General features: G+C 34.8%; 1 protein-coding gene across 1 annotated transcript in view; it reads left to right on the forward strand.

Annotated features, from left to right (window-relative positions):
- pgm2l1 (phosphoglucomutase 2-like 1) overlaps positions 1-26,387 on the forward strand; it is a 66,565-nt gene that overhangs the window by 29,486 nt on the left and 10,692 nt on the right. The window contains exons 5-12 of the mRNA XM_039745636.1: positions 2,985-3,068; positions 6,259-6,452; positions 7,316-7,505; positions 8,819-8,916; positions 17,280-17,460; positions 19,275-19,368; positions 20,926-21,055; positions 25,017-25,206. Coding sequence (XP_039601570.1) covers positions 2,985-3,068; positions 6,259-6,452; positions 7,316-7,505; positions 8,819-8,916; positions 17,280-17,460; positions 19,275-19,368; positions 20,926-21,055; positions 25,017-25,206 — 1,161 coding nt within the window. The remainder of the gene's footprint in view (positions 1-2,984; positions 3,069-6,258; positions 6,453-7,315; positions 7,506-8,818; positions 8,917-17,279; positions 17,461-19,274; positions 19,369-20,925; positions 21,056-25,016; positions 25,207-26,387) is intronic.

Below are 26,387 nucleotides of genomic sequence, written 5' to 3' on the forward strand. Positions count from 1 at the left end.
GTATGTTGCAATAAAATAAGATGCAAAAGGTTGCGAGAAATGTGTGAGAGAATTATCACCATGCAAGCAAACCATGTGTGTGAGTCTGGCTGCCAAAACAAAGACGAGTGGTCCCCTTCAGAGAAAGTGCTTTGTTCAGCAATTCTTTAGTGAACTGTAACTTTCTACAAAATGTAACTTATTGTAATAAAGTTGTGTGTATGTTTATGGTATTAAATGACAAAAATGATTAATATTACAGATAAAAGTAAGTTGAACAAAACACTTGGCACAAAATGATTAATAATAAATACTCACTACACAGTCCAGTGAAGATTTGCAGAAGTTGAAAGCAGTCCCAGACAAAGATATTTTTCAACCCAGATGAAATGGCATGAACAAGCAGGTGCTGCACAAGAACATAAATCCAGAGAAAACTGTAATCCAAAGGGTGCAATTTGTAATCCAGTTGTGCAGTGAAATGTTGACACAAAAGAAACCACAGATTGAGATCCATTCAGCTTCTTATGGCTCACTTTCCAAAACAGCACGCTGATCTTTCACCCAGCAGCTCTCATGGCAACCGTTGAAGCTACCCAGTGACACAGTAGTCCCAGGGTGGCTGGGATTTGTAGTCCATTTAAATAGTGCTGCTACAGCATCATCTGTCATTTTCTGCAATATATTGCAAGATAATTTCCATTTAATTATTGACCACACACTGGCAGAAACAGTTTCATGCACTTTATAAATTCATACAGTAAGGTTTTCCTTACAGAGTCAAGAGCACGTTCTTTGCTGAAATTCCAGCTGTTATTTAAGATATTTGCGACTGATTGAACTAGTTTTTATTTTCAATTATTGAACTTTACTTATGCTCTTTTCATTGGGTTGGGAGATTTTTGCAGAATTCATCAGTTTTGTATGATTTATCACTAAACTGCTTTAATTGCGCAAGAAAGATTGGAGTGCTCTTGTAGTATGCTTGTATGAAAGTTCTGCACATGCACAGCTGAAGTCTTCCAGGTAGTGCAGATCAGGTAGTCACATCCCCATTTAACATTAGCTGCTACTGCTCTGTGATGTGTGGCCTTACAAAATATTGTGACGCTCATAGAGTTTGCCTAAGCCTGCCTAACGGCATATTTTCCGTGAAAAATTTGGTGAACAAGGTTATTGCCAAATTCAGTCGATTTACTGTGAAAAATGCTTTGATAAATTTCGCCTATTAACAGTGTTTCTTGTCCATAGGTAGTCTATAGAGAGGAAGGGTACTCCCTTTGTGTTTTGTGGATTTCAAAAAGTAATACACGCACACATTTCCTTCTTGTGAGCATGTAGTGTTTGCATTGTTTTGCCTGATTACAGATGATTTATTCTTTTCAATTAAGCTATTGAATTAGAACACAGTGGACACTAAAGATAGTGAGGAAACTTGTCTTCATGCATTTAATTATGCATCTTTCAGAGACAGAAAAAAAATAGAAAGCTGAAAAACTAATACATTGCCTTGCATACTTGCAACAAAGCAGCAGGAAATTTTGAATCAGCCAAAAGTTTAGCTTTGTTAGGGTCTCGCACTGCTTGCTTGTTTATACACTGGAAATATCAGTAAGTTAGGACCTGCAACATTTTGGAAGAATTTTTTTTTTTGGTTCCAAGGTTAATGATGGTATACTTTAAAAAATTAGATTTGATGCAAGGTATTGAATGACTGGGATGAAAAAAATTCTTAGTTTATAGCAAGGAGCCTGTGTTTATATATTTAAAAAAAGAATTTTTTCAAATATAACAAAATAAGCAACACTTTTCAGTAATGTATTACAAATTTGACTACATAAAACTGATTATTATGTGTATAAATTTGCTGTGGCCTTATGCTTATTATCAGTATTCTATATGTGATGGAAGGGAATTCCTGTGTTCAAACTGCCACCTATTTGTCATTCTGTGCTGTCATGCTAGTTTCCAATTACTTGATGTGACAATCCAGGAAATCAATTTAATGCATGAAAACTGCATTTAAAATGACTAAAAGACTATATCTCTACACTTTTAAACTAGGTATTTCACAGGCATGGGTCACAATGGGTTCAGATACTCTGCTGTTTGCCTGCCCCTTCTTTATACGACAAATAGATACAACTCTCATCAGCAATAAGTGTCATTTGCTGTTCCAAAATTACTGATCTAATAATCGCTTTGGAAAACCTGTGGTGGATGTGGGTAGAAGTAAATGCATTAATGGTAGCCTGTATAAGTTTAAGAAGATGTCCACATCACAACCTCACATTACACAATCCCACATATTAATGCATATTCATTGTGTTATTAACCATATTGGAATGGAACCTGTAACTGGTACCTGGATGAAGAAAACCTAATTATAATCTATACCATAAATTACTGTTGATGTCTTTATAGTTCAGAAATAGTGTGGGTAATTATCAGATAAATGCATCTATCTATGGTCAATAATTTAATTTCACATGAACATGAGGAAACTAGCATGTTAGTTTAGTTTGTAACTAAAATGTTTTAACTTTTCGTGCAACCTTAACCAAGTCCATTTTCTTTGTAGTATTGCCTTAGAAAATATAAATTTTAACTGTTGGTATTGCTGATTTAATGTGCTGTATAAATGCAGCATTATTATTAATAATATTATTAATATTACAAAATTTACATGTTATTCTCTATTAGTTCTTTTCTTGTATAAGCTAGTGACCATTTTTAACTGTTTGGGCAGTTTAGGAAAATAATTAGAATGAAGTACATTTTTTTGTCATTACTGTCTATGCAAATGATTTTGTTAGACTAGATCAATTGACATATGATTTACATCTGCAATTCATATAATCTTACATTGCCAATACAAAGTGAAAATAGCTGACCCAGTAAAATTTGATCATCTCATGTAAGTAATGCTTTATTCAGTATCTTTTTGTGATTCTTTTGTCATCATCAATAGTGTTGCTTTTAATGAAAATGTATTTTTTTTACAGCCCTATGCCGTGAAGAAGCTCAGGGCTATTGGTGGTGTAATGATCACTGCGTCCCATAATCCTAAAGAGGATAATGGGTACAAGGTATGTTGAATAAAGCTCCTTTTCGTGTAAGATAATCTGAATGCAAGTAATGTCCTAATATTTATACATATGGATATATATTAAAAATGATAGTGGGGTGCTGCTCCAAAGGTTGGCAAGGAGAAGAAGCTAATGTATTAGTAAGATTAATTTGGTTTCAGGAATTGTTGTGGACAGAAAAAAAACAATTGTAATGATAATTTAGTATGAGGAATGAGGAGTACATTAAAAAGAACTACACTACATGCTGATGTTATTGCTTTTTACATACAGAACCAAAAATCTACAAGAATTTATAAATTCCAGCCACTATGGGTGGAGGAAATTTGCAAGTTTTTGTTGTCCTTATTATGCTATTACTTCCATCCACATCTTAAACACATGCAGGTTGATGGCATTTCTGAGACTAAACAAGTTCGGCATGACGTACAAAACAAAAAGAACAAGAATACTGGAAACACAATTTGTTACCCTCTTTGTTTGGGAGTAATGTCCCTTTATATATACTCCAAAGTGAAAGCTGTTGGAAGGTGTTAAAATCTAAGGGCTATACAGTACAGATTAATTATTTACATAAGTAAAGTATGTTAGTTTGTAAAATGGAGCTAGGAAAGAGCCTATTTAAAATGTAAAATATCTGGAATTATCAGGAAGGCTGCATTTAATCTGAAGAGGAATACATACATACTGCATGGTATGTGAGTGTACTCATCATTTTTAAAGACAGAAAGTCTGTTAATGCACTTCTGGAAAATATGTGAAACTAGTTCACAACTTCCCACAAGACATTTTTGTGCAACATGACAAAATGACTTTACACATTGGAGGAATTTTGTAAGTAAATCCTTTAACTGTATTAGATATGCTAACAATTAATCAATATTCGATTAACTTGCATTAAGATTTTTAAACTGGATATTATTATATGTACTGTTAACTTAGCACTGGAAAATATAATGGCCTTGCTGCATTAGAACACCTGATACAGACTTATTTTGTGACCTATTGTACCTTTAAAATTATTCTGATAGCAGCATTTAATTATATTGTTTTACATTCATAATCAAAATAAATGACTTTAGTGAAAGTGAAGCATACTAAATGTAGCTTAATTCGAGAGCATTTTGACCAAAAGGGTGACAGTGTTTAAGGTAAACTCTGTAATACCATACTAAAATACTAAAGCAGCATTTTTTTTCTCTGCAAACAAAACAAGCATGTGGCTTGGTAGGCTGAGACTACATCAACCAAACATACTAACAGAACTGAGAAGGAGATCCTGATAACTGGCAGTTACCGGTATATCAAATCCCACAGAGGGTCTGTACAATAATAGATCAAGAAATGTTGCTACTCAGTGGGGTTGTCGGCAAAGGCCTTTGGCAGTTAATCGGATATTTTGAGACAGGTTATTACTCCATCTAGTGGTACTTTTACTAGCTATAGAAAATCATTTTGCAGAGGAGATGTAAGAGCTGATAATTCTGCTAGTCGCAGCCAGTAAGTCTGCCACAACTGAGGGAAACATCTCAAAATATCGTGCCACCACACCTATTATCAGATGAAATCAATGGTACTGCAGACACAAAATTTTCCAGACTTAATTGCTGAATGACAGCTTTGCAATGAAAACTGCTTATAGTTAAAGTGACTGTGTGTGTTTCATAACACACAAATTATTATGAGTGCTAGCTGACTTGTTCCTGTGTGCACATGACTGAATTTCGAACACATTGACATGTTCCTATTCCTAAAAAATTGTATAAAACACATTCCAGTAATATGAAGGGATAGTTGTGACACCTTTTCACTTACAATTATAAAGAAATACTTATCCATAATGGATAAAGTCTTTTTTACAAAGATAATATTCTTGGGTAAATTGTTTTTGTTGTCTTTTTAACCATTCATCAATCTAAGAGGTTAACTATCCATTATAAAATTTGATCACAATAACTATATCATGTGTTTGGGTCAAATCTGGGATCACTGTCGATCTTAGAAAAACTGGGTGTATCAATAAAACAAATAATTTTCTTTTTTCATGTTGTTGTAGCCAGACATGAAAGAAAGAACAATTTGCTAGTAAGGAGAATGAAGTATTGAAATTCTGTTGTGATTTGGGTAGTTCTGTTCTCATTGGTTTATAGACATTTAAGTTAAGTGCTTTAAGCTATAACCAGTCACAGCATGTTCTTAGTATTGGAATGGCAGATCAAGCATAACAGTCAGGGCAGCTCTAGTAAATTGGGGTGTTGTATAATTTTTAATCAGTACCAGACTTGGCTAGCATCTTTTATCCTTACATATGCCTTATTGTTCTGTTTGTGCATTTTTGAGAAGTGTAGTTGCTAAGCAGCATATAGTTTTAGGTATGACTGCAAAAAGTCTAGTATATATGACAACCATAAATCTTCAGGCAGTGTAGAAGATTTTTTTGAAGAACTATTTAAATTAATTTTCCATAGACTGAGAATCTATAATTACTCTATCCTGGTTTAGAAGTTAAGCAAGTTGTTAATTAACTCTAATGGAGAATGCTAAAATCTATTTTTCTTAGGTACAAGAAGATTTTGATGTCAATGGTAATAAATTATCTTGTTTGGACTACTTTTTGTTATTTATTTTTTCACTAGTTGTCCTGTCTAAGATGGGTTGAAATCTAAGCAATCAACATAGACCTAAATGTATTCAGTTTTAAGGCTTGCAGTATACCTTTTGAGAATCTATTTTCTAATACATGTAGTAACTAAATGCATTGTATTTTTTATTCCAGCAGACGGTGTATCAAAGACATAGTAGTAATAAATTGCATTGCATTTTTAATCCCAACAGATGGTGCATCATAAACATTAGTCCTGCTTTTATAAACTCACATACCGATTGGCATATAACAGAGACATAGCAACCTTAACAACACGCATAAAACGTGTCCTTTTATTGAGGTGAATTACTATTATTTATATGAATTTGGGGTTTTGTTAATTAGAGCTAGAAAACCAATGGAAAATTTGAAAAATGTTTCAGTTAATTATATCCATATAAATTAATTAAACTGGTGTTAATTATAATCAAATGTGTACATTGTAATTTTAATTGTAATGATTGATAATTATTTATTGGGCCTATAAAAAAACAGCATTACATCAATATCATTTTTATTCTTAATTGATTGATATTACTTTTCTAGGTGTACTGGGAGAATGGAGCTCAAATAACAGCCCCTCATGACAAGGAAATTTTAAAATATATAGAAGAAAATGTGGAACCATGGAGTGAATCATGGCATAAAAGTTTACCAGATTATTGTAGTCTGGCAAAAGATCCATTAGATGACATCTGCAAAAGTTACATGGAAGATTTAAAGAAAATTTGCTTTCATAGGTGCAGTCTTTTTTATACATTTTATGCCTAATGTAAATAATTGTTCATAAGCAGTATGTCTTAGGTTTGAAAGTTTTGTATGTCCATTGTGGTCACTAGTGGATGCTGCAGCTGCCCAAACTCTCGGCACAAAGGCTTGGTAACAAGTTTGCTATGAACGCAAAGGGCTCAATTGTGTGAAACTCTTTACAATCAACAGTTTCCCACAACATAAACTCCACTCAACACTCTCTCTTTCTCTTTTCCCCCACCCCTGGTGGCAAGCTTTGTCTTCCTCCTTCCAATTCTGTCTCCCCAAACTGCAACGGGGTGCTCCTTTTATGTGACACCCTGGAGTATTTCCGGGGTGAGGCTGACAAAGAAGGACTTGCTAGTCCATTTAGCACTCCCAGGTGGCATCCACGGAACCCAACGGGGATGAGCCAATGAACTCCAGTTCCCAGTGTGCTATGTGGGAATCTGTGGTGGTACTGTAACCAGTGGTGGCTGCCATCTAGCATTTCAGGGGTGTCAGTGCCCTGTGCAAACTGTCTTTCCTTGACCTTCCACTCCATAGGCATCCCAGGCGGGGTAAGGTTCAGTTCTGGCCGGGCTGCCAGTCCTCTCATGGCATCCCTCACACAGTATTTTATATAGTGGTGTCAGTGGTAACTTCAGCAAATACTCTATGAATGTTAAGGATTTTTGGTTTACCTACAGTTACTTGTTTTTTTGTTTTTGCTATTTTATAATATCATATCCATTTTTATATAGTGGTCTTGATGGTGACTTCAGCAACTTCTATATGATATTTGATTTACTTGCAGTTTTATTATTCCTGCCATTTTGTAATAATACTTCTACTATACATTTTTTTTTTTCAGAGATCTGAACACAGTTACAAAATTGAAATTTGTACACACTGCTTTTCATGGAGTTGGGCACGATTATGTGCAGCAGGCGTTCAGAATTTTTGGATTTCCTTTTCCAATTCCAGTTCCAGAGCAGAAGGATCCAGACCCTGAGTTCTCTACAGTCAAGTGCCCCAATCCTGAGGAAGGCGAATGCGTTTTGGTGAGAATTTGGTTTTCTTCCATGTAGCAGTTTTTTATCAAATACATAGTCTAGATCTTAAAATAATATTGTTTCATTTAGACTATAACAATATATTAAGGAATGTAATTTGAGAAATAGCGTTATTTATCTTATGTGGACAAACTGGAATTTACCACTTTGAATTCAATATTTTGTAGATAATTATTCTGAAAGCACTACATTATAGTTGATAAATTACCAGTCACAAAGTGTATAGACTCGGGTGTATTTACATTTTTCTTAACGCCTTCAAACCTATTGGATCTATAAAAACTGATTTATTTTTTCCCTTGCTTTACCTTTGTTCCCAACCTTATTTAATTTAGTGTACATATACTTTCACATTCATTTTTTTCAGGTTATTGTATTTATGTTTTACATTAAAAGGAAACCTTATTTTTTGCTGAACTTGTTAACACTGAAAAATCAAAAATACATTGACAATTCAAATATAGTACATTGCCAGGTTACACATAGGTTACAAAGGAAAAGCAACTGCAATAAATGCAAATATGCAATAGTTTATATTAGAAAAATATGTCTCACATAAAACAAGAAACACTCAGAGAACACAAGTTAATAGTACTGAATGGTTCCACAGATGCTGACATGAGTCTTAACCACATTCTAGTGACCCACTTATTGCACTCCAACAGCAGTTCAAGGATATTCTGTAAAATTAAAATTAATATGTCACATTCACTGCTACTTGTCCTTTATCCTTGCTTTAGTTTGAAATTCTGTTTCCATCCAGGCACCCTAAGAACTTAAAGTTAGTTGATCTTTCAATAGCAATCACATTAATGTCAATAGGCACATGTCTCCACTTTTATTCTGCTAACATTTAGAGGCAGTTGCTGTTTTTGCATCAGTTTATTAGAAGTTTAACTTTCCTGTGTATGGATATCATTGGTAATCTGACCCATACTGTTGTGTTATTGTGTTATGAACAAACAAATGAGCACCAAAGATGTTAAACCCTTTTGAGGCTTAAGTGGTTATTGCAGAAGTTACTTTCTAATTGTCGGAGTGGCAAGGTGCTGCAACCCAGTGCACGACCCACTTCACAACCCACTTCCAATGGATAAGAAACACTATGCTAAATCATTATCTATCATTTTTTTCAAAACTGCTGTTTAAATAAAGCTGCCTTGGTCATGTTCACTGTGCATTATCAAACAAAAAGGCATAATCAATTAACCAATCAAGGAGAATGCTTTAATAATCAACCACACAGAGTGTCTACTTGAATATGATAAGCTAATCATCTTTTCTTTTTTCATGTTGTTCAGGGCCTTTCACTAAGATTAGCTGAGGAAGAGGGAGCTCGGGTAGTACTGGCAACCGACCCTGATGCTGATCGCCTGGCAGTGGCAGAGCAGCTGGAGAAGTAAGTAGTTTTGCACTGCTGTGCAGATTTGTTCTTTTTTTTTTTTCCAAACTCCTGTTGTTAGCATCAGCAATGATATTTATTGGTCCCTTTCATGTATTCCAAGCAAAAAGGTGTGTTTATTTGAATAGTTTCTTCTGATCTGAATTACACTATTTTATTAAAGACAATGGGAAGGAAAACTTTTCAGGTTACCTCTAGTTAATTGGTTAGACTCTGTCTATGCTGATTCAAAGATATTTTTCCATGTATCCAGGATTCCTCCAAAAAGTATGTGAAGTATATGCATTTTTATGAGTTTTGAAGAATTAAAGTACAAATTTCTGAATATGTCACCTGTTTTTTTAATTTTCATGTCATACTGTCTGTATTCCAAGTCTCAGTCTTTATAATCTTAAAACCTCTTGCTTACTACCTCTCCTTCATCTTCCTTGCCATCAAACCAGCCTCACAATATTGCATCAAGTCTAGGACCATCATACATTGGGTTTCGTCTGTTTATTGTTCAGCTAGTTTCTGTCAACTTTATTTAATGTGGCAGATGGGGGTGATCATAGCATACTATGGACCGTGTCCTGACTGTGCTTTATAGTTCTCATTATTGTATATCATCATGGGAGCATTGGAGTAGAAATTTTCAAATCAGGTGCCCTTTCTCATGCTTACCTCCTTTCACAAAATAATAAAAATGCCATTTACTGTTTATTTTTATTGTGCCAGTATGGATGTGCCAATCACTTTATATAAAAGCAATTTTTTTTGTATATATATTGCTAAATTAATGAAAAAATAATTTTCTTTACAGAAACTTGCATGGTGACTTATAGGTTGGTTTGTTTTTTAATTCATCTTCTATATTTCCTAAAATTCTTTTGAAAAATAAAAATTAAACTCATTTAGCCAACTGCAACGCTATTTGCCTGATGTTCAAATGTTATTTAAGGATGGTTGTTGATTTACCCCTGTAATTATAATGGTATGTTAATAAAGAACTTTGATTAAGGAAAGAAATTTCGTTTCTGGGTTTGAAATGGTGCCTTTTCCTTTTTTGCACATGCCTTCATGTACTTATTTTTATATTATTATTTGGAAAAAGATCATAAGTAACTTTAAGAATAAACTGTTACTTAAATTGGCACTAGTTGAAACCTGCGGAAAGTGGGCAAGATGGCAATGAAATCAAAAAAGACAATTAATGGGTGATTGTGAGAAATTAGCTGCATGTTTAATTACAGAATGAACAAATCCTTGAGAAACTGTTCAACATTCAGTGTTATTTGCATGACTCTGTATACTGAAGCTATCACTATTTTGTTTTCAATTAGTTAAGAAAATTTAGCTAACTGTTGGTTGTAGGGAATAAAAAAACTAAAAAAGCTTTTTCTCTTCTTTCTTTGAGGGAAGCAATGCTTTGTCATGTTCTATGCATAAAAGCAATATTGTGTTTTGAAGTGCACACCAAAACAAGTATATTAATATTTATCCATTCTTTTTCAATTCTGTTTGACCAGTTCAAGACTGCAGGGCATGACAGGATGCTAGTCAGGTGAAGTGCACATTTCCACAAACACCTACATATGTACAGGGCCAGTTTATATTTTTCAGCTAACCTAATATGTACATCTTTGTGGGAAACTGTAAAAAACTGAATATGTAGAGAAAAGCATATACAGGTAGATCCTACCTAAAGTAAAATATATATATATATATATATATATATATATATATATATATATATATATATATATATATATATATATATATATATATACACTCACCTAAAGGATTATTAGGAACACCTGTTCAATTTGTCATTAATGCAATTATCAAATCAACCAATCACATGGCAGTTGCTTCAATGCATTTAGGGGTGTGGTCCTGGTCAAGACAATCTCCTGAACTCCAAACTGAATGTCAGAATGGGGAAGAAAGGTGATTTAAGCAATTTTGAGTGTGGCATGGTTGTTGGTGCCAGGCAGGCCGGTCTGAGTATTTCACAATCTGCTCTGTTACTGGGATTTTCACGCTCAACCATTTCTAGGGTTTACAAAGAATGGTGTGAAAAGGGAATCACATCCAGTATGCGGCAGTCCTGTGGGCGAAAATGCCTTGATGATGATAGAGGTCAGAGGAGAATGGGCCGACTGATTTAAGCTGATAGAAGAGCAACTTTGCCTGAAATAACCACTCTTTACAACCGAGGTATGCAGCAAAGCATTTGTAAAGCCACAACACGCACAACCTTGAGGCGGATGGGCTACAACAGCAGAAGACCCCACCGGGTGCCACTCCTCTCCACTACAAATAGGAAAAAGAGGCTACAATATGCACAAGCTCACCAAAATTGGACAGTTGAAGACTGGAAAAATGTTGCCTGGTCTGATGAGTCTCAATTTCTGTTGAGATATTCAAATGGTAGAGTCAGAATTTGGCGTAAACAGAATGAGAACATGGATCCATCATGCCTTGTTACCACTGTGAAGGCTGGTGGTGGTGGTGTAATGGTGTGGGGGATGTTTTCTTGGCACACTTTAGGCCCCTGGGCATCGTTGAGCATTGTTTCTGACCATGTCCATCCCTTCATGACCACCATTTACCCATCCTCTGATGGCTACTTCCAGCAGGATAATGCACCATGTCACAAAGCTCGAATGATTTCAAATTGGTTTCTTGAACATGACAATGAGTTCACTGTACTAAAATGGCCCCCACAGTCACCAGATCTCAACCCAATAGAGCATCTTTGGGATGTGGTGGAACGGGAGCTTCGTGCCCTGGATGTGCATCCCACAAATCTCCATCAACTGCAAGATGCTATCCTATCAATATGGACCAACATTTCTAAAGAATGATTTCAGCACCTTGTTGAATCAATGCCACGTAGAATTAAGGCAGTTCTGAAGGCGAAAGGGGGTCAAACACCGTATTAGTATGGTGTTCCTAATAATCCTTTAGGTGAGTATGTGTATATCTATATATATATATATATATATATATATATATATCTCTCTCTCTCTCTCTCTCTCTCTCTCTCTCTCTCTATATATATATCTATATCTATATATATATCTATATATATCTATATATATATCTATATATATCTATATATATATATATTCTAGAGTATATTTACATTTAAGATTTTTTTTCTGGAAGTGATAGTTTAGCAAGTATTTCCTCATGTTGAATTTATGGCTCTCAGGAAATTAATTCATAGTCAAATTGTTGATTTCTACATACTGACAAGTGTTAAAAGGATAATTCATTTTATTAAATGAATAAAACCAATTTTGAAAGCCATTTTCACATCAAGATTCTGCTGGATTCATGGTTTATTTTCTTAGTGTTCCCTGTGATTTCAAGCATTTAGCCTTCAATTTGCTGAAACTAATTGATCAATTTGCCCATATTACTTTCATCATTTCTGTTTCAGACCATGCTTAGCTTTTAGCATAGGGGACATGAACAGGCTTAGTTCTGTCCACTTGTCAGTCTTCATGAAACAATTCTGAACCCAGTGAAAATTATGGAGACATGGTCTACGTGAAAATGACATCCTGGGAGAGCTCAATTTTCATTAAGATATCTGAAATTGAGCAAGGTGTATAGATTTTTGAAATCTGAAAAACTCCTATTTAGAAAGCATTTATATACCTTTTCTTTAAACACAGCAACATGTTATATGTGATGATTAATTTAGTGTTTCAGGTTTACCTTGAGATGAGGTTATTTTACCATGTATATTTTGTTTAATTTCATCTCTTATGTGTCTGACAGCCAAACAGATGCCCAGTACTTATTTCTAAAATGTAAGAACAGTTGCACAAGTTGGTGAGATCTCACTGTCACATCAGCAGCTTGCATTAATCTCTGCAGCACCAACACTTTTGCTATTGTAGTTGTACCAATTAAATTAAGTTATCTTTGTAGCTGTAAAAAGTTAAAAAAAAATGCAAGCAGGTAAAGCAAAAAGTTACTCTTCTAGAAATACAGTAAAGACAAGAATAAGGGAGCTTCCTAAATGCGACTCTGTAACCTGTTAAGCATAGACGATAAACACGTACTCCATAAGCTACACTTAAACAACCTAATAGCTGTGTTATCTGCAGGTTACAAAAAATATTTACTGACACTTGTTGGCAAAGCAACCTGTTGATGTGTTCTATACATTAATGTCAATACTTTGGCTGCAAAAGATTTTAGCTTGAAACTTCTCCAATCAAGTATTTAAAAAAAAAAAAAAAATGATTTAATTAAAAATAAACAACAGTTTAACATACACCCTGAACATCCAACAACTAAGTAGTTCATTATTTGAATTTTATATCTTCTGAGCTGGATTCTGGTGTCTATGAAAGATGTTCAGTCACCATTGATCTCAGTTTTTACCTACAAGATTTTGTAAAATGCTATTAGAGAACATGTAGTTTATGTACTCTACTTACACATAATTACATTCCACTCTCGCTGCTATTTATGACTAGGACTCATTCATTCAAGAATATTTGATAACCAAAAATGTGATGTCTGCCTTTAACTCAGTAATAGCAAATTACAAATGTTACCACTTTCAAAAGTTCTTTAAGTTCCAAAATGTATCTGAATGTTTTACATGTGTAGAAATTATCTGCTACAACAAAATAGAAACAAGGCTAGAATATCTCCTAGAGTTATTTTTGGGTGACCTAGTAATTTATTATATGCCACGACAGATTAGTCCAGATTTATATTACTGTGTTTCTTTATTTAAGTTCCAAATCCACCAGATGTATGATTCTGGCAGGTGCAAATTATTCCATTTGGAGTAGTGTGTTAAAGGATATTTTTGCTGTTTTCATGGTGAAGGCACAGTACTTCATCACAATCATGATATATAGTAATTTGCAACATAAAATTAGTTTTAAAATGTATCGTTTTGTAAATAAATAAAAAAACCCTTCTCTTGATGTGATTTAAACATAGAGAATATTTATGTTTTTTAGACCTAAAAAGTTATTGAGATTTCACACTTCTTGCATAACAGTGTATCCATATACTGTATTTTTGTAAAACACCATATCCATATCTTTTTAAGAAGGAAAAAAGCAAAAAAAGTCAGGGAGATTCTGTCATTTTAAAAGAAGTCTGGCTGTGCATATCCCTTTGCCACTCATCTTTCTCTGTGGCACCCTTTCAGCCCTAAGGGGCATAAATTCACCTTAGAAAGTCATCACTAAGTGCCATTATTGACTTTATTCAATGTTCATGCCCAGATGTGAATTACTGTCTCAGTTCTTTAGAAAAGTAGACAACAATAACTAAAAAAAGTGACACAGTTGCTTACATTCTTTTACTTTAAGAAAGCAATAATATTTCTGGCTAATGCCTGTATGATAATTTACATATGAGCTTCTGTGGTCTAGCAAGAGAAAGATTCCAGTTAAGTGACAAGAACATAACAGACATTGTAGGCATACATTTAGTTTAAATTAGGTAAGTTGTGTACAGGTATTTTAGCATAAGCAAAAGTGGCAGTGCAGAGTTGTTAGTCCTACCTTTTCATTACTATGGTCTGCATTAGGTTTGCATGTTCACCCCATACATTTATGGACTGAACGGTGTCAGTGAGTTTACTCGATTAAAAATGTTGCCTTCAGTTCTTTTATTACCGTATCCTTAGCAAGAGGAACTCATAATGCTTGTCTGTTTAATCTTTTTTTTTTTTTCTTTTAAATCATGCTTGGTTCTCATACCATGAGACCGCCCAGCCGTCTCTAGGCATTCTACCTAACATAAAAGTCCTCAATCAGTCCTCATGGTATTCAGGGTTTACATGATAGAACTTGATGATGATGATCATATGGACTTCTGGCCTTTAATCCATCAATTTAGGGACATCACAGTGCTTTTATCGGGTGGTGGTGGTGCAGATCGCCACCACAGAATACCTTAAAAAGAACAGCAAAGAAAGTATGGCTTAGTACAGATTTTGGAGCCACCATGAATGATAATGATAATTAAATTCATATACAGAGTATCAGGATTAAACTACAGTGAAGTTATGAGAAAGCCATGTTAAAATAATGTGTGTTTAGCAGTTTGTTTTTTTTTGTTTCTTTTTATGTGCTCCACTGTATGAGCCTGGCGAATTGCTTTTGGCACAACATTCCAGGTTTTAGTTGCATAACAGCAGAAGGCTGCCTCACCTTCTTTTAAGTTTAGCTTTTGGAATTATAAATAGACACTCATTAAAAGATCTAAGGTTACGATTTGGAGTGTAAGGTGAAATACATTCTGAAATATAGGATGGAGCGAGATTATTTAAGGCATAGTAAACTATAAGCAGTATTTTAAAGTCAATTCTAAATGACACAGGTAACCAATGTAGTGACATCAAAACTGAATAGATGTGTTTAGATTTTCTTTTCCTAGTTAAGATTCTAGCTGCATTCGATTGATGTCTTTTTTGGGTAGTCCTGAGAGGAGTGTGATACAGTAATCTAGCCGACTGAAAACAAAAGTGTGAAGTTATTTCTCAGCATCTTGCAATGTTATAAGAGGTCTAACTTTAGTTTCTTAAATGAAAAAATGCTGTCCTAGTAATCCAGTAATGTGTGATTTTAAAATTCAGGTCAGAGTCAATAGTTACCCCTAAATTCTTTACCTCCGTCTTGACTTTTAATCCTAATGTATCAAGTTTATTTCTAAAAATTTGATGCTTTCATTAAAAATACAGTATAGTGCAGTCAGTTCAGATTTATTATTTGTATAAAGTACAATGGAACTCTTAATGTACACAGTTCACCAGCACACTCCCACTCAGCGTGAATCTCTTGTGAAAAGTAGGCACCATTTAGTAAAAAATAGTCATATGATTTGAGCGTACATCTGTCTGTCTGTCTGTTACAAGTCTTGGCAGAACATAACTGATGAAGAAGCAGGATTGCAGAAGCAAAAATAATAAGTAGACTATAACATGATGATGGAGAGTGTTGCTGCTACAAACAAAAAAGCGAGCAAGAAACATATCCTTACTTTGAGAAAATGGTACCAAGAGCCTGTGATAAAATTTTTTCTTTTGTAACAAGCTTGCCTCAGAAACATGTAAGGCATGTTTTCTTAAATTTACATGTTTGCAATCAAAGTGGACGTATTCAGAAAGTTTTTCTTTTTCTTTCGTTTGTTTTTTTTTTTTTTTTTTAATTCATTTCTTACATTGGGACCACAGTACTGTTCACTTTCATTATAAATGATGAGAGCAGACTAAATATTTTTTTTTAAATTTATAAAATGTGTTTCATTTTAGAACACAATTTTTTATGTTGCAAATTAATGCATACCATGATTGTGAAGAAGTAACTTAGACTTGAAAAAAGCCAAAATTATCCTTCAATGTCTGAAAGAAATCTCCTTCACTTAACTCTGTTTTATTAGTAAATACATGGAAGGAGCTTGGCAGTCCTTGGACTCTGTCAAAGTGAAACTCTGTTATTATCAATTGAATGCATGAATTGGCTCAACTTGAATACACTGTTGCCATCCCAGCAGGTGCACAAATTGAACTAAAAATACATCTGCTTTCGATAGTGTTTTCCTCTGTTAAAATATGATGGTTTGTATATTTAATAATAGAAAACAAAGTATGTGTATGGCTTACATTCTTTATTTCATTAAACTGGCAACCATTGTTTGATCATGCATTAGGAGCAAAACTATACTGATTTTGGTAGAAATAGAATATAATATAAATTAAAATCTACTTGTATAAATAAGGTTATATCTAGATAATTATATATTGTTACAGTAAGTGATTTTGAGTAAAAGCATAATTTAAATGAAAAAAGTTGTGAATTTAGTAAGGCATTTTCCTCTTAAAGTACCAACTACACAGAAAAAAAATAATTTGCTGAGATGACCAACCTTATAAGCAGTATAGAAGAAATCTGGACGTTATAGAGATAAAGTGCAGTACCTTGCAGACAGAAAGGAGTTCTAATGAAATCAGTAAAGAGAATCAAGGGTGAGGGGGTATGGATATATGCAAAGAATGAAGGAGGGAAATTTAGTAAATTAGGCTGCATAGCAGTAGAGGGAAGGACAGACAGCAAGCAGAAAACCAAGTAAGTGATGAATGATGGATAGATTGCAAGAAAAAAGATAATTGAGACCTGCAATTGGCAGCAAACAGAGAGGTGCTTAATGGAGAAAATCTAAAAGATAACCCATCTAATGGAAAAGTGGTAGGAAGGAGATGATAACACAACAAGAGTAAAGTTTTATGTAATTGCGCTTCTTAATAGATAAGCAGTATATATAAAGTATTTTCATTGTGTTTAGTCATTTATATTGTTCAGTCAAATAAGTGTTCAAATTTACAATTTCAGTGGGACCTGGAAAGTTTTTACTGGAAATGAACTGGCGGCTCTGCTTGGCTGGTGGATGCTACTGTGTTGGCGAGAAGCAAATGCAGAAAAAAAAGATATCAAGAAGGTTTACATGTTGGCAACCACAGTTTCTTCAAAGATTTTGCATACAATGGCTCAAAAAGAAGGCTTTCAGTTTGAGGTATGCACAGATCTATTTTGAAAATGAAATTTGTTTAAGTTTCAAAGCCATGGTTATTCACAAGTGTACTTTATTTGGGGTGGAAATGAAAACTGTTTAACCAATTTGTTATAACAACAATTTAAGTAAAGACAATCTACTGAACTCCAAACTGAATGTCAGAATGGGAAAGAAAGGTGATTTAAGCAATTTTGAGCGTGGCATGGTTGTTGGTGCCAGACGGGCCGGTCTGAGTATTTCATAATCTGCTCAGTTACTGGGATTTTCACGCACAACCATTTCTAGGGTTTACAAAGAATGGAGTGAAAAGGGGAAAAACATCCAGTATGCGGCAGTCCTGTGGGCGAAAATGCCTTGTTGATGCTAGAGGTCAGAGGAGAATGGGCCGACTGATTCAAGCTGATAGAAGAGCAACTTTGACTGAAATAACCACTCGTTACAATCGAGGTATGCAGCAAAGCATTTGTGAAGCCACAACACGCACAACCTTGAGGCGGATGGGCTACAACAGCAGAAGACCCCACCGGGTACCACTCATCTCCACTACAAATAGGAAAAAGAGGCTACAATTTGCACAAGCTCACCAAAATTGGACAGTTGAAGACTGGAAAAATGTTGCCTGGTCTGATGAGTCTCGATTTCTGTTGAGACATTCAAATGGTAGAGTCAGAATTTGGTGTAAACAGAATGAGAACATGGATCCATCATGCCTTGTTACCACTGTGCAGGCTGGTGGTGGTGGTGTAATGGTGTGGGGGATGTTTTCTTGGCACACTTTAGGCCCCTTAGTGCCAAATGGGCATCGTTTAAATACCACGGGCTACCTGAGCATTGTTTCTGACCATGTCTATCCCTTCATGACCACCATGTACCCATCCTCTGATGGCTACTTCCAGCAGGATAATGCACCATGTCACAAAGCTCGAATCATTTCAATTGTACTAAAATGGCCCCCACGGTCACCAGATCTCAACCCAATAGAGCATCTTTGAGATGTGGTGGAACGGGAGCTCCGTGCCCTGGATGTGCATCCCACAAATCTCCAACTGCAAGACGCTATCCTATCAATATGGGCCAACATTTCTAAAGAATGCTTTCAGCACCTTGTTGAATCAATGCCACGTAGTAATAAGGCAGTTCTAAAGGCGAAAGGGGGTCAAACACCGTATTAGTATGGTGTTCCTAATAATCCTTTAGGTGAGTGTATAATCACAATTATAGTTTGCTCTATATGCATTTTTATGTAATTTGTCATGTAGAATTTCTTATGTTAGCAATAATGTTTTTATAGCAGATGCATGGTCTTTCTCAGAAATTATAACTCAACTTATTAACTGGAGTATCTTCTATATAGAGGATGAGATCTCCTCTTATTAGCTTGAATACTCTGCACATTCTGGTTTTTTTTCCTACAAAGATGTGCTGCAAGTCCAATTGACAGGTATGAATTGACAGAACGCAAATATGGCCTTATTCTTCCCCTGAAGTGGACTGTTAAAAGACTTCAAAAATCATCTCCTATAGGCACAGAGCCACAGTGTGCAATATTTGATTGACACTTGCAGTGTGTTTCTCTACAGTGAAACAAATGTTACAGGAATTTTTGGATATCTGTTCCACGTTGTGGATGTGAAGAATATACTTGTGTGCTGTGGAGAAACAAAGACATGCACAGTACACCCTCAAGAATCTGCAAAGAAGCATTTTGCACAGATGGTTTCCATTGTATACTGATAAAAAAAAGTCTAGCAATACTTCTGCATAGAGTCTAGATTGGACATTTAAAAGTTGCCCCCTCTCTTTTATTCCCTTAGGAAACTTTACCAGGTTTTAAGTGGATAGGAAATCGTATCATACAGCTGTTAGACAGTGGGATGGAAATTTTGTTTGCATTTGAGGAATCCATAGGTAAGTATTTATTTTTGCTACTTTATATTTTCCATGTTTTGATACAATGCTATTAACAGCATGGAAAAATTGAATTTACCTCATGTCAACTATATTGTTTGGCTTCAGATCCATATGCATTTTATAATTCCTTTATTTGCTTTACTTGTTTCATAAAAGTTAAAATTGATGCATGTGACTGATGTTATACGTTACTGCATAAACAAAGAAAACAATTTATCAAATTGTAATTTCTGAAAGCATGCTGTGTTTTAAAGTGTGGTAGTGCATTGTTGAATGTTTGTAGATTTTTGTTTATAGAATAAGTGGGTGTTAATTCCGGTGTGTTAAAACCAAATCATATTCATATTCCTGACACAAGAAGGTAGAATTCTGAATTATGGTGCATTACATTATATAAATTAAATTATTTATTTTTTCCATCTCCTTAAATGTATTTATTTTTCATGCTCTTCTATTTGCAAGTTTCTCTACTTTATTATATCTTTGTACGATGTAAATTTGGTAGTAATTCAGATGAAAATCTTGACATTAGAGGCTGGAACTATGTTCTTTGTAGATTGAATTAGAAACTGAAGATATATATATATATATATATATATATATATTTAGAGTCATTAGTTAACCTAATCTGTCTCTTTGGATACAGTAAACAAGTGTCCCAGAAGAAAACTTGTGCAGCCATGAACTTTGTGCAGTCCAACAACAGCCAGTTGTGAGATTTAAATTAAGAATACCAGACCCATGCAAACACTTATTAAAAAAATATTGTAATATGAATGCCTTTGGCTAGTAGCTGCAGGTTTTGGTTCTAGCCATTTTTGTGAAGTGCTAACTAATTGCTTATGCTAATGGAGCATTCTACTCTTCCCTTAATTGTAATTAACTTACATTTACAGATTCGGAACTGGTAAATCTTTTGTTTATTTTGTTTCTTTATTTGTTCCTTAATCAGCAGGAACACCATTGTAAATCATGCAATATCATTTTCAAAAAAATATAATAAAAAAAGATAAGGTCTGAGAAATGTTGTTCTGCTTTATTCCATAGAATATTTTGAATAGAATATTTCATCAGTTTTGGAAATGTCTGGCTCAACGGAATGAGAGCAGTAGCAAGCCACATGAATAAATAATTATTGGCTTCTACTTAATAAATTGATTGGAACAAGTTAGCTTACTTAGCATCTCATTATTGTTTAGTTGCTGATTAAGGGAAAAATAAATAGTTAATGGTTTTGAATCTTAAAAAGCAAATCAAAGTGAGGCAAAAAAGTTTGTTGAATTAGCAGCATTATTTGGTTAGTAATTAAGAATACGGCTGGACCAAAGATGTGCAGCCACTGCACCTTATCAGGATCTGAGTTAGACGCCTATCTTTGAGGCAATTTTCAGTATTTAATGACAATTAAGGGATTAAGTAGATTTGAGAATGTTGTATTACATTTGCAGCCTGCCAAAAATAAAGAAGGTGGAAAAACTGAGCATTTGATGAATTTGGTACTGTTAATGTAAAACATTTTTACATTTAACTGATGTATTCAATTTTACTACCCAGGTTTCATGTGCGGAACGTCCGTCTTGGACAAAGATGGTGTGAGTGCTGCAGTTGTGGTGGCTGAAATGGCAACATATTTAGAAACCAAAAACCTCACACTTAACCAGCAGCTTGAACAAGTATATACAACGTGAGTTTTGTTTTGCTTGATGAATATGTATGTTTTTACTTCTTTTTTTCAATAAGTATTTTGCTAATATTTTAAAATATTTGTTAAATATATTTTGATTCTGTATAAATGTGGTTATTTGAGCTAATTTCATTAAATATCCATGTGATAATGCAATAGTAAAAAATTTGAATCAACTTGAAAGAAGAAGATTTAATTGGTCTCTAATTTCATAAACAAATAGCCAGTTTTATTAGTGAAAGTTAAGCATTTAAGTGGGGAAGTAAGTTATTCTCCATCCATCCATTATCCAACCCACTATATCCTAACTACAGGGTCACGGAGGTCTGTTGGAGCCAATCCCAGCCAACACAGTGCGCAAGGCAGGAAACAAACCCCAGGCAGGCATCAGCCCACCGCAGGGAACACACACACACACAAAGACGCACTAGGGACAATTTAGAATCGCCAGTGCACCTAACCTGCATGTCTTTGGACTGTGGGAGGAAACCAGAGTACCCGGAGGAAACCCACGCGGAGAACATGCAAACTCCACGCAGGGAGGACCTCGGAAGCGAACCCAGGTCTCCTAACTGCAAGGAAGCAGCGCTACCCACTATGCCACCGTGCCGCCCCTTACTGAGTTGTCTTCATGAATAAATAGAGAAAATTAGATTAAAACATTTTGAGCAAAAAATATGTTTTCATAATAAAATCAATATGTGGCCAGGATCATGCCCTCATATAAAGTAAGTCATTTATTTATTTTCTGCACCTAATTATTTTAGGATATCACTGGGCACAAAAAGAAGCCTGAACTGGACACTACTCTGTCACAGAATATATTTACACAAACAGCCTCAAGCGCTGAATAACACCAGGCCAGTACTGTATATAGTGGTCAGTCTACCTTACCAGCTTGTCTTAGGCATGTTGGAAGAAGCTGGAGGGAACAATGAGAACATGTATATTCTTCGCAGTCTGTCTGTTAGCTAGGGTATAATACCAGATCTCCGGAGAACTGAGGTAGTAGTCCCAAATATAGTAGTGTGTGTGTAGCCACTGTACATTAAATGTGGTTTGTTTTTATTGCATTTACAAAAAAAATGGGATCAGGTTTATATTTAATAAAAATATCAGAAAAGAATTTACATTTTAAAATTTAAGAAATTCACCAAGTTACTTTACTGAATTTTACAAATATTTATTAAATAAATTGGCTTTTAAAAGCTTCTGAGTAATGCATATTTTCAATATTGGCCAAAAATGGTTCCTGAAAAATGTATATATATTTTATATGTGACAATTTGGTCATGGAGGGTTATCTTTGGTATTTTACATTGTATTCTCTTTTGTTATAATTGCTAAATCAGATTTTCTTATCACGATTGCAGTTTAAACCTACTGTGATGCAAACACACTTTTCACTCTGGAGTAGGTAGACTTTTGTCAATTTTTACACTCGTATACCAGAACACTATAATTCATTTATTTGAAGGGTATTATATCAGTTTAACTTTATTCAGCTAACAAGTGCTGTTTGTTTTAGTACATACATAAATACTTGGACAGAGACAACGTTTTTCTAATTTTGGTTCTGTACATTACCACAATGAATTTTAAATGAAACAACTCGGATGCAGTTGAAGTGCAGACTTTCAGCTTTAATTCAGTGGGTTGAACAAAAAGATTGCATAAAAATGTGAGGCAACTAAAGCATTTTTTTACATAATCCCTTCATTTCATGGGCTCAAGAGTAATTGGACAATTGACTCAAAGGCTATTTCATGGGCAGGTGTGGGCAAGTCCGTCGTTATGTCATTATCAATTAAGCAGATAAAAGGCCTGGAGTTGATTTGAGGTGTGGTGTTTGCATGTAGAAGATTTTGCTGTGAACAGACAACATGCGGTCAAAGGAGCTCTCCATGCAGGTGAAGGAAGCCATCCTTAAGCTGCGAAAACAGAAAAAACCCGCCCGAGAAATTGCTACAATATTACGAGTGGCAAAATCTACAGTTTGGTACATCCTGAGAAAGAAAGCAAGCACTGGTGAACTCAGCAACGCAAGAAGACCTTGACGTCCACGGAAGACAACAGTGGTGGATGATCGCAGAGTCATTTCCATGGTGAAGAGAAACCCCTTCACAACAGCCAACCAAGTGAACAACACTCTCCAGGGGTCGGCGGATCGATATCCAAGTCTACCATAAAGAGAAGACTGCATGAAAGTAAATACAGAGGGTGCACTGCAAGGTGCAAGCCACTCATAAGCCTCAAGAATAGAAAGGCTAGATTGGACTTTGCTAAAGAACATCTAAAAAAGCCAGCACAGTTCTGGAAAAACATTCTTTGGACAGATGAAACCAAGATCAACCTCTACCAGAATGATGGCAAGAAAAAGTATGGAGAAGGCGTGGAACAGCTCATTATCCAAAGCATACCACATCATCTGTAAAACACGGTGGAGGCAGTGTGATGGCTTGGGCGTGTATGGCTGCCAGTGGCACTGGGACACTAGTGTTTATTGATGATGTGACACGGGACAGAAGCAGCCGAATTAATTCTGAGGTGTTCAGAGATATACCTGTCTGCTCAAATCCAAATTGATTGGGCGGCGTTTCATGATACAGATGGACAATGACCCAAAACATACAGCCAAAGCAACCCAGGAGTTTATTAAAGCAAAGAAGTGGAAAATTCTTGAATGGCCAAGTCAGTCATCTTAAGTCAGTGATCTTAACCCAATTGATCATGCATTTCACTTGTTGAAGACTAATCTTCAGATAGAAAGGCCCACAAACAAACAAACAGCAACTGAAAGCCGCTGCAGTAAAGGCCTGGCAGAGCATTAAAAGGAGGAAACCCAGCATCTGGTGATGTCCATGAGTTCAAGACTTCAGGCTGTCATTGCCAGCAAAGGGTTTTCAACCAAGTAATAGAAATGAACATTTTATTTCCAGTTATTTAATTTGTCCAATTACTTTTGAGCCCCTGAAATAAAGGGATTGTGTTAAAAAAATGCTTTAGTTGCCTCACATTTTTATGCAATCTTTTGTTCAACCCACTGAATTAAAGCTGAAAGTCTGCACTTCAACTGCATCTGAGTTGTTTTATTTAAAATTCATTATGGTAATGTACAGAACCAAGATTAGAAAAAAGTTGTCTCTGTCCAAAATATTTATGGACGTAACTGTATAAAGGAAAGAAAGGGGAAAAATATATATACTGTATAAAGTATAAAATCCTTTTCTTTCCTTTACTATAATTCATACCACTTCCACATTTAAGTAGTACTTACAAATATAAAACATTTATGCAATGTATGCTTTGTGTGATATTATGAATCTGTCTAGATAAAGTAAAAAATTAGAAAAGAAACTGAAAGAAATTTAGCAGAGAATGGTAACACCAGAAAATTAAGCGTCTCCAATTAAAAATGAATTTGAGTCTTACAATCAGACTTTCCACTGAATACATAGTTCTAGATAAAATGATATATTATGAATAAGATACAATATTTAGATGATTTTTAAGAAGCAATTTATTTAAAAAATAAGTCCTAAATTATTTTTATCAGACTCTATGTATGTTATAGCTACTATTATATACTATTCAGTCATGGGCTGACTTACAGCTCCATTTCTGGCAAGTCATTTGTCCATATGTTAGTCACAAAGTATACAAGTTATTACAAGAGATGCTGTACTGGTGCTGGTATGGAGTGCATAAAGCAGTCTTAGTCTCACCAGCAGCATGTAAGAGAAGGCAGTGTGGGCTGAATTCAAAAGAATTAGCCACATGGAGCAGCGTTGATCAAAACAAATCTTAGGTCAAAAACCATATGAGACCCTGTGAAATAATAATAATAAAAGATTTTTTATATATTAAAGGTATAAATCAGTGCATGAGTGTACAATAAATGGGTTGGTTGTGTTTTAAAGCAATATTATCAAAGATATTGACTTACTGCATTGTGTTACAGCTATGGATTCCACATTACCAAAACATCTTATTTGATTTGCTATGACCAAGCAATCATCAAAAACATATTTGAACGTATTCGTAAACTTGGTGATGACCAGGGATATCCAAAGTTCTGTGGTAAATATAACATTGTAAATATTCGGGATGTGACAACAGGATATGACAGCAGTCAGCAAGATAAAAAATCTGTAAGTTATCTCCCTTTTTTTATTTAAAATATTTTAACCCACGTCAGTTTTTGATAAAAAAATTGTCTTACATTTTCTCAATTAATGTAGAAAACATTTGATTTAACATTTAAAAAAAAACTACATAAATATGAAAGGAATTTGAGGATTTTTATTATCTGAAAGGCATATTAACAGGTATATTAAAATATGAAATGTGTTGCTACATTACTTTGTTCATTTTTATACAGCTATTTTATGGACTTTATTCTTGTAACAACTAAAGTTTTTTTTTCTGGATCTTTTACAATACAGCCAGCCTTCTGTATCTGCTGGAGATTAGTTCCTTGATTCCCCGTGGACACCAAAATCTGCAAAGTCCCTTGTATGCAAATACTACACACAGCCATTTGTATACTTTGAATCAAATCAAGCAATATGACAATTTGCAAAAGATCTAATATTTTTATTTTCTCATCAAGCAATAGCACTTTACGCTCCCTCTTAACTTTTGAGGGATTGCTTTGGCCACATGATTGCTTTTAAGGAGCCATTTTTTCACAAAATCAAATGGTACTCAAGTAACCCTACTTGTACTCAGGTCCCACAATTCCTGGCAACTAATAAATGCATGTAAACTTCAGATGGAGTGTCTTGCATTGTATAACTGTGTCTTACCTGATCAAATAAAGTCAACCATAGATCACCGTTCAAATCTCATTTTATCTTTCTTGCCCATTTCAAGTTACAAATAGGATCAAGAGGATCAAAAGCCGCAGCAGCCTACATTGCTGCTACTTAAAACATCAAATAATGATTTCATATCTATTTATTAAAGCACAAACAAAAGTAAACCATCAACAAACCTTTTCTGAAAACTTGGTAAAGAGAACAAGATTTATGAAAGGGTTTTGCTCACCTCAAAAGCACAAACTCGAACAGAAGCACTGTAGATGCAAAACACTTTACTGCTTCCAGCCCGAGAGAGACACAGCAAGCACTAGGCTTCCTAATTGAAAACACTGAGAACCACATCTCCCAATACTTGGGCATTAAATTAACCAGCCACACACAAGTAGTTAACGAATAAGATGTGAGATGAACATGCTTAAACAACGAGTGCTGGAAAGCAATTATGCCTACACATCACTTCACTTCATTTGTGTGGTTTCAGCATAGAGCTCAGCACATAGCAAATACAA

The sequence above is a fragment of the Polypterus senegalus genome, chromosome 2 (genome assembly GCF_016835505.1).
Source record: "Polypterus senegalus isolate Bchr_013 chromosome 2, ASM1683550v1, whole genome shotgun sequence".
In the NCBI taxonomy this organism is placed as follows: Eukaryota; Metazoa; Chordata; class Cladistia; order Polypteriformes; family Polypteridae; genus Polypterus; species Polypterus senegalus.